We start from the raw sequence: 14693 nt of genomic DNA, 5'->3' as shown, positions 1-14693 counted from the left end.
CACCCAGAACGTAGTTGTGTAACCAGAACATCACAAAAGAGGTGAGAACATTGTTCACGTGCTGAAAGTTGTGTAGTCGTTGTCATCACGATGCCCAAGAGCCTCGTGTGGAGGTTTAATTATTTTCAAAGATAGTTTGTAATTGTGTAACAGCATCTCCCTACCCCCCCCCCCCCCCCCCCAGAACAAAGCATGGCTGGGAAGCCGTTCCGGGCGACCTACATCTGGAGCAGCATCATCTCCAACCTCCACGCTAACGTGGAGGTGAAGCGCCGGCGCCACAACCTGAAGTCCTACCACGACTGCTTCCTGGGCTCGGAGGCCGTGGACGTGGTGCTGGCGCACCTCGCCCTAAATCATTTCTACGGCAACGAGGCAATGCCCCGCCACAAGGCCGCCCGCCTCTGCCAGGCCCTGATGGAGTCCAGGGTCTTTGAGCCGGTGGGCGTCAAATGTTTCGGGAAGGAAAAGAAAGCGGCCGTATTCGAGGACAGCGGCTGCAGCCTGTACAGGTTCCTGAGCCCAACGACCGGCTCCTCTCCACCGCTGGCCAACGCTAACGCTCACTCCACCAGCACCATCGAGAGCGGCTACGACTCGCCGAGCATCAACAGGAGCAAGAACAGCTACGGCCCATCGCGGGAAAGGTACCCTCAGATCGCCTTTCGTTATTTTTTGCTTTGTTCTCCTTCCAGCAGATATAATCCCTGGTAGAGCCTCGGAGCAGCTCCGGTGTTCCCACTGAGAGATGAAAGATTTGTGTGCCAAGCCAAGTCTTCAAGGGAATAGATATGGTGGAATGCCGGGAATTTCTGTTTGAGTCGAAATGAGCAAACTCTGTCGCCAAAGTGTAGGAATTAAGGAAATGAAGGAGGAAATGGTGACTTTGAGTTCAGCACTCAGGAGAAAGCCGGGAGCGCAGGAGCGTTCTCCCGTTCCCCGTGTTCCATCCCTGAGACAGTTTTACAAGCTAACGTAGAGATGTGTCACAAGTCCTCGTGACTTTTAAAATAAATTGGAGACTAAACTAAAACCCTCACAGAAGCACCAAATTGCAAAATGAATCGCAGACGTTGCTCCGAGGTGCAGCCCGACGGGACCTTTTACACGTGTCGCTGTTATTCTGTGACTCTCCAGGCGAGCGGCGCCGAGCCACGCTGCCCACCCCTCGGACAAATCACTGGAGGAAGTGCTGGGAGACTTCAACCTAAGCTCCTCCATCACCCCTCAGATGATCAACCTCGGCCTTTCGCAAGAGCGTGAGTCGCTTTCTGGAGAATGATGTCAGACAGGCGTACGGGTGGTCTGTCGCACCTCGTGCCCGTAAATCTGGGCTCCTCCTCTTCCTCACGGCTTGGGACGCCTGTGTTTTTACAGTTGTGGATGAGGTGTGGAACCAGCAGGCCATATTCAGACTGCTGCAGCTGATAGAGCTCCCCCTGCTGGAGAACCTATTGGAAGGTAGAGACGCGTCGAGACCGCCCCCCCTGCGTGGCATGGACAGCGACCCGGACCTGTTGTATACGTCGCGCTACCTGGACCGCGAGGTGCTCAAGGCCTTCAGTGAAGCGCAGTGAGTCACGATGAAGCTTTCGGCGAGTACCGGCGCCATGTTTTTCTGTCATTGTTTCCCTTCGGCCAACCAGTGGGCTGTATTTGAACCCTTGCCTCGTTCCCCTCAGGGCCGATGAGTGGACGTCGGGGGCTGTCGACTGTCTGGAGTTTCTCCCGGACGGACTGGTGGTGGAGGTCAGTCGGGGTTTGTCCAGATGCGCCGGCGACCCGCTCCAGACGAAGAAAGTCCTCTACGACATCCTCGCTCGGCATTACGGACACACGCCGCCGCCGCCGCCGCTGCTCGGCAACCACGTTTTTGACGTCCACTCCGGTATCTCGGAGCTGCTCGGTGAGACGCGGAGCCATCTCTCTCTCTCTCTTTCTCTCTCTCTGTCTCGGCGCATTCATTTCATCACTGCCCACCTTCAGTCGGTGCTTTGATTGGTGCATTTTTTTTCTGTGGTCTATTATCAGTGAACGGCAAGCGAGAGCAGGCGCTGGAGTCTCTGCAGCTGAGTTTGAAGCTGCAGGACTCGCGCAGCAGGGAGGAACTACGGAGGCTCCTGAGGTTCATGGCGACTGCAGCCGGACCACGGGAGGTCAAGCTGCACAACGAGGTAAGAGGTCTACGCATGCGTCCTGCGAGGGTCTGCGCATGCGCATGCGCAGCTCTGCGTTTAACCTGAGAACGTGCTCTGTCAGATTGAGAACAGAATGGCGGTGAAAAGGTCTTTCTCCAACGCCATCGTCTACAGCAGAAGACTCTCCAAAGGGAAGGTGGACTTGATGGTTCTGTTCATGATGGACAATCACTGCGATCTGTTTAAAGTGAGTATTTATGAAGGTCCCCCCGTGTGTCCGGTCACTAGATCATCTCTGCAAGGCCTGTTAGTCATGGTGCAGGCTGTTTAGAAGCAGGCTTACAACCCAGACTTTGCATATTTATCTAACCAAACGTGACTGACTGGATTGGATCAGATGGCAAGGAATGACATAAATGCGATAACAATGTTTATTAGGATTGTATTGATGTTAACTTTTGATTATATGCATAAATGCATCATTGATTTTGTTTTCTTTTTCACCAGATTCCCGTTTCGTTACACAAGATGGTCAGTGAAAGAATAATGAATATCGTGAAGGGGGAGGATCCGAACTCGATCACAGGTTGGCAGATTGTCCTCTTTTCGTCTTGTGCAGTACGTTTGAGCAGAAATCCCCTTTTAACTCTTCGCCCTCCTCACTGCAGGATCAACGTACTGTACGAGAGTGAGCGCCAAGGCTTACGAAGACGATGCACAGAAAACCACTAAAGAGGAACTCTGGTCTTTACTCCGGACGATCCAGGACAACCCGAAACTGTCTGCCAAAGAAAAGAAAAGGCTGCTCGGACAGTTTTATAAAGGCCATCCGGAGATCTTTGTCCAGTACTTTGGGAATAGACTGTCCAGTATCAACGTGTTGCTCCAGTGATATTTATACTTTTTAACGCCTAATGTATCAAATGTAAAAAAAAAAGAAATGATGTCGATGATGCGCTGTATAGCGCTTGCTTTTATGCAAATAAGAGAGACTACTGAACAATAATGTGAATTAACAAGCTGCAATATTTATGGACCCAACGGCGATTTCTCATGTTTTTCTTTGGTGCGGGACGCTAACATGAAAAGCTCTTGTAAATTATACATGACTGTTACTTTTGAAGCGTGACAACAAGGACCATCTGTTCTTCAGCCTGAGGGGGGGGGGGGGGGGGGGTTGTAATGAAGATAAATCGACCTCTTTTTATTTATTTCAAAGATTGTTTCAACTCATCCAAAAGGTTTCCCCTCACACAAAGAAGGCATTTGCATTCTATTAATCCGTTAATATTCGTGTGATTTTTCTTTTTTTGCAGCACATTTTGGTGATCTGCATCTGCAGCCAGTAAATGTGCAAGTCGCTTCTCAATGGGAACAGTGTTAGCCATTTAAAAAATGTCTCAGCCTATTCGTGCTGTCTGTCATATACAATGCGATGCACAGTCTACAGATGTGTTGGGGGGGAACAGAAATTTGAAACTGGAAACGTGCAACGCTGATGTGCTGTAGCAAACAGGCAGAGGCATTCGCCCCCAATAAGCCCTCTGAGTTCTTTCTGCGTCTGTTGCGACAAATCAGCAAAGCAGATGTTTTTAGTGGTGGCGTCGTGGTTGATTAAAATGAATTTCTGTGCTGCTTTGAATCACCTGAGGAAATAAAATCCAGGTGGAGAGAAAAAAAAAAGCATTCCCAGACTCAGTTTCAGGAAAACACATCTTGCTTGAATACTAAATAAAACTGTGGTGCATTCAGAGATACATTTTCCGTTTCCAGTGTAGACACAACAAGAGTGTAATTTGCATGAGAACAAATGACATCCGGTGTGTGAAGAACTTCCACAACAGGCAATTTTTATTCAGTTGGGAGACACTTTTGCATTACCTTTGACCCCCCCACCAGGCCAGAAACTTCCTTTTAATAGGGTGGAATAATTGTGAAAGCCAAGATTGATTTTTAAGATCCAGAGATTCCCAGTTAATGAACAAACTTGTTTTTAGCACACTGTAAAAAAATTTTTTTTAAAAAAGTGTGTTTATTTTTTTTGTATCATTCTTTTAGTATTTTAAGATTTGCTATATTTATATCTTTTATTCTCCAGAGTGACATGCAGTTTATCTATCCAAATATGAGTGGACTTGATCAGACACATCTTTGATGCTAGAAAGATATGATTATATCATTTTGTGATGCGTTTTGGTGCCAGTGACATGAAAATAAGCAGTCGGCTAATATTGAAAAGGTTTTATGAGTGAAGAAGCAAAGAAACTATTCATTAAAAATTAATCTCACCTTTGCATAGATTAAATCTGAAAGAAACAGCTACAGCATGTCAAGTATCGCCCCCTGGTGGTCATGGTCAGAGAAAGAAAATTAAATAAAATAAAAACGCAAATCCAGTCGACTTATTTCCCATTTTTATTGAAAGGAACAGTGTCCTCCACTTATCTAAAAAGACCTCCATCACTGGAACATCACAAGGCCAAAACTGAACTGTATGGCAAAGAACAATTGGTGAGTTAAAAACTTTGTACAGTATACTTTTTCAGTCTTAAAAAAAAAAAAAAAAGTCAACAGAAAGTCACAAGAACACGCAGATGAGCAAACGGCGTGTGTGCCTGTGTGAGGGTGGCCGGTACGCCCGTCTTCTGCACGGGGCTCAACGGGCGGACGCTCTGTCAGACGCACCCAGACATGTGGACGGGCACACTAAACTCCAGACGTCACCTTTTGGGTTTACATTCTCAAAGGGTTCGGTGCTCGCTTATCGAATCCTCTTCTGTTGGCGTGCGCGGTATATGTCATGTATGGGCGGAGCCATGGCTCCTTTGTCGTCCTCCTCGTCCGAGTCGGCGTTAGGCCTCTTTAGTGATTTGCTAACGGCGTGGTTCTCCATGGAACCATTGCCTTCCCCCGCTGCGTCTGGCTGTCTACCAGTGATCAATTCTACAGCAGCGTCAACAGCTGTGGAAATAGGAAATACAAGATTAAAATGTGAAAGGGGGGGTAGAATGTCATTTAAAATAAAAATAACAAAACCTGCTCATTTAAAAAAAAGTGTTCATTTGATCACCAGAGCTACGCCGTTAGCGTGGCTAAAAATCAAGGCGACTTACTGTCAGGAAGCGTGCATCTCCTGAACGTTTCCATGAGCTCGTCCACTTGAACAAAGGGACCCTGCAATGAGAAACAGCCGCAGACTTTTTCAATGACTTTCTTTTTCATTAGCACCCGAGAGGATTTGAGCTGGAGATACTCACAGTGAAGCAAGTAGGCGGAGGGAGCAGCTTCATCAGGACAACAGCAGCTGGGGGGGCTGGGAAAACTCCACCAGGGACTGGGTGTAAGCCTGGAGCTGTGGGCGGAGGACGCACACAAAAGAACGGCGTTAGAGACGGATGAGCTGGGATTTGTGCGGCGCAACACATTTTGACGACGGCGCCGACATACGGGCGAGGTGACGCGGCTGGAAGGGGATCATCTGACTGATGTCCGGCTTGGGGTATTCGGGTTTACGGTCAGCGTCGTCTTTTAGTGAGGGGGCGCACGGCACCACCACCGTCTCTGGGAGCAGCGACGCCAGCTTCACTCGAGAAACATCCTGGAGCAAACAAAGTAGAAACGGCTTCAGCGAAGTCTGACGCCGTCGGCAGGAAGCGACCGCGGGAGGCGAAGGCACGCACCTTGTACCCGAGCGCCTTGAGTTCGCTGCCGGAGCAGGGATACAGGTCCATGAACTTGTATCTGTCGACGAGCAGGGCCGTTTCTTTGCCCTCGTACTCGTCCTTGAAGGCAGAGAACCTCCTGCGCTCCACCTTCAGGATACTGGCCAGGTCTCCGATGTTACTCTCAAAAGCCAGGAATCGAGCCCAGACCTCGCTGTAGCATAAAAGGAGGAAAGAAAATGAACAGATATCGCCTTAGGCATTGATTCGTTACTTTAATATTGTCCGTGCAGCGGCCATCAAAGAATACTTAACATTACCCTGACTTGTCTGGCGATAGACTTCCCGAGGTGAGGACGCGTTCAAACAGAACCCTGGTGTTGTTGTCCTCTGGAGAGACACGGCAGGACAAAACAAAACACGGTTACATCTTCCATTATGATGACAGTGATAGGAGGAAACGTTCTTTAGTCATAGCCTACCGTTAAGGTGCGAGAGGTAATCGATGTACGCCAGGATGTACTCTGGGATGTCCCCGTACTTCTTCAAACCGAGCTCAAAAATCTTAAAGGCCACCGATTTGTCCTGCAGAAGAATTTGACATGAACAGCTTCACGCGGCTGATTATTTCTGTTTGCATTTGAATCAAGCTGGCGTGTTCCCACCTTGCTGCAGTAGTACTCCATCAGCGCCGCCGTCACGTAGACGTGGTGACGCGTGCGTAGATCTTCTCGGGCCTTTTTGAAGATGGTCCGCCCGGATTTGATCCCCTCCGCCCTCCTGGCGAACTTCATGTACTGAATGTAGACCAGCGTGGGGTCGATGTCCTCGATGGCCAGAAGCTTATTATAGATGCCGTGGACTTTCTCGTACTTCATGCGGCTCTGCGAGGAAAGCAGGTTTCAGGGGTTTCAGGTCGAGGACTCTCGACGAGGAACTGCGCGTAAAACGGGCGCTCACCTCTTCATAATCGGCAAAGGAAAAGTACAGAAGCATGTTCTTCTTCAGCAGAGTCCCGATGGCGCGTTCGTAGATGTTAGCGGCCTCGTCGCTAAACAGCTTAGAATTGTTCATGTCCTGCGTGAACAGGCAGTGAATGAATGAGAGGACGAGCTCTCAGCGGAGGCCTGGAAGACGTTCCCGTTTATCTCGTACCCCTTTCTCCGCCAGCAGTTTGCTGGACTGCTCCAGGTACTGCGCCGCCTCGTACCATATGTCAGGATGGTGGCCCAGCACCAGCAGGCACTGCTCGTAGGCAAACATCACTGCAAAACAGAGCCCAGCAGCAAATGACTACAGTCCGGTGAAGGCTGAACCCAGGGGTCCTCGTGCGGGACGGTTGCCTTATGCATCCCTCAATAAACCCACGTGGGGGCAGAGGATTAAAGCACCTTGTGAAAATCACACAGCAAAAAGGCGTTTGTGTCGGGCAGGTGCCGATAAACTCGTACGAAAGAAAAGACATAACGGGGTCGTCCGACCGACGGGGAGGAAGCTGAATGAAGTCAGAGAGTTAAAAGTTCCAGCGATGCACATCACAAGCGTTCTTAAACTGATTGCCTTCACGCCTTCACATTCAATCGGCGTGAAAGTACAATCAATGCCTCTGAGCCACTAGTAGAGAGAAGCGCCGGCGCCCTCTAGTGGCTACTTTACATACGCCTCGCAGCAAACGGCGCACCTCTCTTTGTGATGAGGGTTTGGTCTTCTGTGCGCAGCGGGTTGCTCTTTTCCCACTGGATGTATTTCTTCCACATTTCCACCTGCTGGGCTTCTTGAGGCAAGTTCTGCGGCGGCACCGAGGGCGCGTTCCTGTCAAGGCCCTTCATCACCGTCTCGTATTCCTGGATCGCAGAAGCCACACAACAACCAGGGCGACCTTTACACGTGCGGACGATGCTGATGACGACTTTTAACAAAGGACCAATAACAGGCCTGCGTGATTTTTGACACGCGTCTCACCTTCGCCACTCTTCTGGCGTTCATGTAGTCTCGACTCCGGTCCTCGATCATCTTTTTGGCCAAGTGCACGTTGATTCCCTGCATGTGGAATCAGAGGAGCCGGTGTCAACCCCAGACGGGGACAACAACACACAAGATGAAGACCGCAGAAGGCTTGGGAGGATCGCTCGCCTCCTCGTATTTGCTGTAATCCCTCCAGAGCTGCTCGATGTTGATCATGGGGTTCACGCAGCCTCTCTGGTAGACCCGCCGGACCGCAGTGATGCGCTGGTTCTCCGCGTACGAACCCACAGCCTCCCTGATAGAAGCACAAAGTACAAATGTCAACACACGACTTTCCCCAACACAGCTGGTGAACCATTTTGTATTAATGACGGGGAAAAACCGAAAGACAAATGAACTCACACTCCTTTGAGGAAGTTGATGTAGTCCACCCAGATCTAGCGTCAGAGAGAAGATGTTAGCTCCCAACAGATAAACTATTCAGGTAAAAAAAATTAAATGTTAATGCCCAGGGGATTTTAAAAATGCACAATTCATTTATGTGTAACTTGTCGTGTATTTTTTTAATGCTTCTCTTCATGTAATCAGGAAGGAACTAGAACAGAAACATATTCTTCTGAGATATCATAATTAGTGCATCGTCCATCAGCAGTGACGGCAGGAATCCTCCTCCTCATGGACTGGAACAACCTCTGGATATTATCCTGTGAGGTTTTTGATAGGGTCGGGCTCGTCCCCGGTCCCCGGCTGATTCCAGAGCGGCGCCACCACCCTTCTCTGAGTCTGGCGATGGCGTCCCATTAGCTCAGCGGCCTTTTTTGCTGCTGTGCTGAAGGGCTACCTAACAGCCGTGTGTTACTAAACCTTAAGAGAATACTCACAAAGCCTCTCTAGCTATAAAGCACTGTTTTATTAAAAACATTTTCAGTGCTTTTTTTTTTTTTACTGTAGCTTGAGATCTGCATACCTGATAAGACATTATTTCCATGCCTATTTTATCCAGAGCAAAGTCATACGCCTGGGCCATCTTCTCTCTGCGGGCGCAAAGAGAAACACAGGAAGTGATGATTGTGCACGTCGCAGCACGGCCGTACGCCGGCGTGGCTGAAAGCATTACGCAGCAGGCTCTTACTTGTAGCTTGGCAGCTTTCCTTTGGTCTCTCGGACATACGAGAGGTAACACTTCCACAAGTCGATGTGCAACACTTTCATTAAGCATCTCTGAAACAACTACAAAGGTAGAATACAGCAGGATGAAACAGCTGAAACAGACATGGGGGGGGGGGGGGGTTCCTCTCTCTCTCTGATTTAGTCCCTGCTCAAATTGTCATGCTAAGAGCTAGTGGTGTATTTCATGCAGTATTTACAACACATCCAGGAAGAGGGTTTTCTTTTCTTTTTTTTCAGAGCCTCAATAGATTTAGGAGTTCCTTAGTCAGCGTTTTCAAGCATCAGCTTCAGATTTGGCCTATATTTCACTGAGCTTCTCTAAATTTGAAAAAAGGCTGGCGTTTGAAGGATGCCGGACATTCAAGGAAAAAACCCGCAGAGATGTTCTCTGGGTTGAAAATCAACTTTGAAAAAGAGATGAAGTTAAATAACCTGGTCAAATACAAAACCGTTTTGCTAACAAGGATAATTAGAAACACTGCAGCATTATAGAAGGCGGAAAATAGTTGACTTTCAGACTTGCATGCATGTTTTAGGTGATTTTAATGGTCACTCTAGCGGCGTGAACAAAAACAAAAAGCCCACCGCTCAGCTTCCATGTGTATGGCGGACACCTACCTTCTCTACTTTGTCATAGTTTTTAGCCTTGACCTGTAAATAAGAGTGTAAATACATTAATTCACATTTACCCTCTGCTTTCTATGTCTGGCATGAAACAAACAATCATGCAAATGTGACCAGTCACTCAGTGCGAACACAAACACACACACACACACACACACATCTTCAGATCAACAAAGTGAAATTCAAACAAGAACGACAAACTACTTTTAGAAGGGGGGGGTGGGGGTTATTTATTTTTTTTGCCGGTTGTACTACATTACCCAGAAAAGCACCAGTGACCACACGCACAGAAAGGAAGCAAAAAAACAAAAAGGTGTGAATAAGCCCGTTTGTAAAACTGTGCCCAAGCTGACGTCACCATTTCACGCTACGGCGGCATGGAGAAGGAAAGCTGCTGCAGGGGAAAAAATCCTTGAGTAGAAATTACATGAGGTTTGACTTTTAAACAGCTTAGAAACAGCCTTTGCAACGAGGTTTTAGACATTCTGACAACACTAGCGAGTGAATTCCTCCTTTTACACGTTAGTTGTGAAGACTTTTGATCGCGTCTTTGAGGGGATCCTGCAGCCGGATGCTTGAGACATAATTCATTTGCTGTCTTTGTAGCATCTAGGTTGCGCACACATCTCATAAGGTTTTATCAATCTGCATCATAAATCAGCCCAAACCAGTTCATGAACTCGCCCTGCCACATTCTGACTCCACCTACACAAACTATGCATCTTCTACTTCAGCAAATTCTCATGACGCTTACAAGGTTATCGTCCTTTCCTGAGCCCGGCTGTGCAGAGGTTCGACTATAAACTCTTCACTCGCTCTAAACCAGAGAACACATCACCATGACAACCTACACAGCTGATTCCGATGGTCTCTATTTTTAGAAACATCCTGACAGGCAGCTCATTTATACATATTTTTAAACTCCACACAGCTAATGTTGATGTCGTTTCATTTATACAATTCTGGTCTTGATTCGTCTATCTTTTTTTTTTTTAACCACTTCCCACTCCTTCGGCTGGAGATCACACATTAAAGGCAGTCATTAGTTTGGAATCAACAACCCAAAAAATGTTCAAGCCAGCACCGCAGGTTAGCTTCAGCTACTCCAAATCCAACATTCACACACACAACCTAGGTTTAAAAAAAAGAAAAGAAAGATCCTATTTAGGATCATCGTAAAAAATAGTTCTCCAAACTGCAGCTGGTATTTTCTGCACTAACCCCACCCGCCTCGAAGAAAAAAAAGAGACTGACCTACATTTAATGTGCATTCCAGGAACTGCAACAACACACACGCACACACACAAAAATCCATTTTCATCTGCTCTTAAAAAAAAAAAAGCCAGTGGAGCTCATGTAATCAAATCAGTTTATTTTTCCTTCAAAGTATTCCCTTATGCCTCTGATACATAATATATGATTGATTCTTCAATGAAGCCACTGAGCATTGCTAAATGCAAGTTTTTCCAAGGTGCTTAACACTTAGATTAAATCCTAGATGCATTACCATGAATAAAAATCAGATACAATAATTGTACAATACACTGAAGAGATGCTGACGCACTTTGAGGAGGGGAATATTATTCTTCCTCTGTCGGTTGCCATAACATCGAATCTGTCCGTCCCCGGAAACCTCCTAAAACAGTCGACTCACTTTAATAACAGTTAGGCTAAATTAAATTTAAAGTCTATACCTATAAACAAAACTTATAGGATCTAGTGGACCTTAAGGATTAGTGAAACTACAGGTCAATTATGATAACCTGATTTGCCTCATGAACTTAAAAAATTAGGATCAAAAGAAAACTGAGCTTAAGCTTGTTTTTTTTTTTTATCAAAAATGTTTTGTGATGGTTAAAATGCCGATATTTTCAAAGAGGGTCTTTGTAAGGCCATGGCAAATTAAGAAAAGCGGCAGGTTCAAGATCTTATCCACATACTTACCACATAAGGTGCCTTTATAGTACGAAATCCAAATTATTAAGTTCAATTTTTCGATAGTCTGCTATGAAATAAACACTATATCCTAATCGTGATTGTAGCACTTCACTGCCTGCTTTTAGTCCAACAAATCTTCAGGCCAAAGTAAATAAAAAGCTAACAAAAAGCTCTACGGAAAAGTACTCGAGGTTTTCCGTTGGCCAGACTTGTGTTTTGGACTGGGGTGCGGCGACGGCCGAAGAATTATGCAACAACTTGTTGATTCACTGCACTATGCAGCTTTGGTCTATTCTCAGTCTAAGCCCAGTCTACAAAGTGCATTCTGAATAGTTCCATTTGGTCTAAAGCCAAAACACTCAGCAAGTCAGTCAAAGTCAAAGTCTCCTATAGATGCACCAAGCAGTAAAAAAGTCCACCTTCTACAGTGCAATTTCTTTTATTTGTATACAATTTCTATTATTTCAGTTCAATTTCTGCCGGGGGATATCAACTTTATATATACAAAAAAACTATCTATGAGTTTGTGTAAAACAATCCTTTAGTATCTCTTTTATTTTCTCTCTGATCTTGGGCATATTCTAAAGATACACACGTAGAAGATTACTGTTTTATTTGCCCACAGCCATTTCTTAAATTGGCTAATGCAGCAAAGTTACTACGTGACGTGGATGTAAGGTGAATAAGAGGCAGGGGGGGGGCTTCTCGGGTTAAAAACACCCCACAACAAACCACAACAACCTACAAATACAGCAGCATTCGATTCATAGCCGAGAGGCAACCAATACAAGTTATACTGCACTAAAATCTGATAATGCTGTTAAATTGTGTACACCAATAGCAGAACTCATCTGCACAGGTGGAGGGAACCAAAGAGATCACTGCATTAGGTTAGATTAAAAAAAATAAATGACGTGCAAAAGGAAATGCTTCACCCTATCAGCAACTGATTACGTAACAGCAACTCCCGTCGATGGCATCGAGGTACATGGGTCACTGGTCATATATTCTGGAGAAGCGGGAAGAAACGTCTCGTGGAAAGAATGGGCCACACAATTAATATATTTCTTTATAGATTTAACCAAAAGAAATGACACAGGAGGCAATAAATTGACACGACAAGTGAATAAAAGGCTAATGCACTCCAATACCATTAAAATAATTTTAATACTGTTGCAGATCAAACATGCAACAAATGCACTTTACCCCATTTAAATAAGACGCAGAGAATATATAAATATTGTTTTTAAATCCTTAGAACAGAATTATATTTTTCTGAAAAATAAATGTTAGAGCTACGTTATCTTTCGTTTTGTTTAAAGGCACAATTCTTAATGAGCCCAGCTAGAGCCTGCCAAAAAAAAAAAAGGTCACTCAAATATGTGCTCAATTCTGGTTCTCCATCAAATTAGACTTTTATTTTAGAATTTAGGTAGATACTTTCTACAGTCAACATCTTGGGACTTTTAGAGATTAAAAGTAGCCAGGCTTAGCGATTCAAGACAAAAATTGTGACTTTAAATGTCATTGAAGTAAGAGACACTTTGTGTGAAAATCACAGTGTTGATCATGTTAGAAGAATTCCCAGCCATGCACACTAAAGGAAAGAAAATGGTATTAACCTCAGCTTCAATGAATAGTTTCCAAAATCTGCCGGAACTTGGGAACTGTGTGACAAGTCGCTCGTATGTCTTCCTCGCTTTATCTATTGGTTGGTTCTAAAGAAGGAGAAAGCATTTATATTCCACACCATTTCAGATACGAAGCAGTCATGTGGAGGAAAAGCAATGTGTAGTCCAACAACGTTTTAATCCTAAAGCGCCTCCCCACACACCCACCCGTTCCCCAATGTACTTAAAACCCAGGAATACAACTCTGTGTCACTAAACCTGTGCTTCTCGAATCAGAATGCTCCATGCGTCAAGGTCATATGGGTTCTCTTCCAACTTCTTCTCTGCCTTCTTCACCTTCTCTGGAACGTACTCTGCCGCAGCCTGCGAGTCAAGCACAGACGGAACAGGACAAACGGGTCAAGCTGCAGAACCGACATTGCGATACATGAGATACTGATGTTACGGTGGCCATTCGAATACAGATTTGATATTGATCAATGGAGTGCTACATTAGTGTCAATGGCTCTTATGTAGATTAAGATTGCAGACACTGATATCCGTGTTTCTTTGGCTCGTGCACCTGACAAAGCTTCTGCACCGTAAGAAGTGACCGTTCGCCTATAAAAGTAGATTCATATTCTCTTAATTTGCTGGGAACGCTAACATTTTAAAGACATTCAGCAACTAGCAGCAACAACGCTACAGTATGTCGGTGTAGGTTGAAGTACATCACTTGCTCATATTACCATTAAGTACCGACTCCTAACGAGACCTATTGTCTTGGTAGTTTCGGTCGTTTGTTTGTTTGTCTTCTGCTCCCAACAAGAGTATAAGTATTCGTAATACTACCACGCAGTTAGAACTGAAGAAGCTCCTTGGATGAGAGGCGAGACGTCTTTAACCAACCTTAAACGCCAGTTGTGAATTAGCGATTAGCGGGCCAAACCTCTACAACGATGTCGTCAAATATGATATAGGTGCTGTCAGGCTAATTACGAAAACGCGTTGAATAATGTTATATAGTAAATCACATCATATTGTATATATATATTGCAGCATGGTTTACTAACAAGCATTCTTTCAACGTAAAACGCATGCAAACACAATGCTAAAGTTGCAGTTGCGGTAAGCTAGCTCTTCTGTCGAACTGCATGTAGCTACCTGGTCGGCTGTTCCGTCGGTGTTCATGGCTGGAAGAGTAATCTGGGTTAGCAATGTTCTATCGATCGGGTTAAAGATCAGATAATACCGTAGCGAATATTAAAAAATGACTAAGTGTTCCGCATATCTTCAAATAGATCGATCACATCGCCCTCGAGCTACACGAGACGCTCGGTGCCTCAAAATGGCGTTAAACCCGACTTCCGCTCGACGAGAATCGGTAACAAAAGCACTTCCGGGAAACGTCGTTCAAAATAAAACACTAACATTCACAAAACAAAACCAAATATCCTGTTAAATAATGCAGCATATCGTCTCACTGTTTATTGTAGCCAGAAAGGAATGGATGTCTACCTTTTCTCTATAATAGACTGGCATTGCTTTTTTTTTCCAAAAGAGATGATGCATTATTGTTTTCCATA

General features: G+C 45.4%; 2 protein-coding genes across 2 annotated transcripts; one reads left to right on the top strand and one right to left on the bottom strand.

Moving 5' to 3' along the window:
* The first annotated feature begins 183 nt into the window (after nucleotides 1-183).
* On the top strand, nucleotides 184-3274 carry depdc7a (DEP domain containing 7, paralog a). Its single transcript, XM_068760596.1, has 8 exons — nucleotides 184-647; nucleotides 1138-1259; nucleotides 1378-1573; nucleotides 1683-1906; nucleotides 2032-2174; nucleotides 2260-2385; nucleotides 2646-2724; nucleotides 2807-3274. Exons 1-8 carry the CDS (start codon nucleotides 193-195, stop codon nucleotides 3028-3030), a joined length of 1569 nt encoding a protein of 522 aa, XP_068616697.1. The 5' UTR covers nucleotides 184-192; the 3' UTR covers nucleotides 3031-3274.
* Nucleotides 3275-4549: 1275 nt separating this feature from the next.
* Nucleotides 4550-14454, bottom strand: cstf3 (cleavage stimulation factor, 3' pre-RNA, subunit 3). The gene is made up of 20 exons (XM_068760486.1): nucleotides 14272-14454; nucleotides 13387-13491; nucleotides 13120-13215; nucleotides 9554-9586; nucleotides 8898-8995; nucleotides 8733-8799; nucleotides 8168-8202; nucleotides 7934-8060; nucleotides 7763-7840; nucleotides 7482-7644; nucleotides 6956-7065; nucleotides 6761-6877; nucleotides 6466-6684; nucleotides 6283-6385; nucleotides 6121-6190; nucleotides 5819-6014; nucleotides 5586-5736; nucleotides 5396-5490; nucleotides 5252-5312; nucleotides 4550-5099 (listed from the first exon to the last, which is right to left on the bottom strand). Exons 1-20 carry the CDS (start codon nucleotides 14296-14298, stop codon nucleotides 4900-4902), a joined length of 2151 nt encoding a protein of 716 aa, XP_068616587.1. The 5' UTR covers nucleotides 14299-14454; the 3' UTR covers nucleotides 4550-4899.
* Between the last annotated feature and the right edge of the window lie 239 nt (nucleotides 14455-14693).

Source organism: Brachionichthys hirsutus, chromosome 1 (assembly GCF_040956055.1).
Source record: "Brachionichthys hirsutus isolate HB-005 chromosome 1, CSIRO-AGI_Bhir_v1, whole genome shotgun sequence".
Lineage (NCBI taxonomy): Eukaryota > Metazoa > Chordata > Actinopteri > Lophiiformes > Brachionichthyidae > Brachionichthys > Brachionichthys hirsutus.
This window is presented reverse-complemented; position numbering and strand designations above follow the sequence as displayed.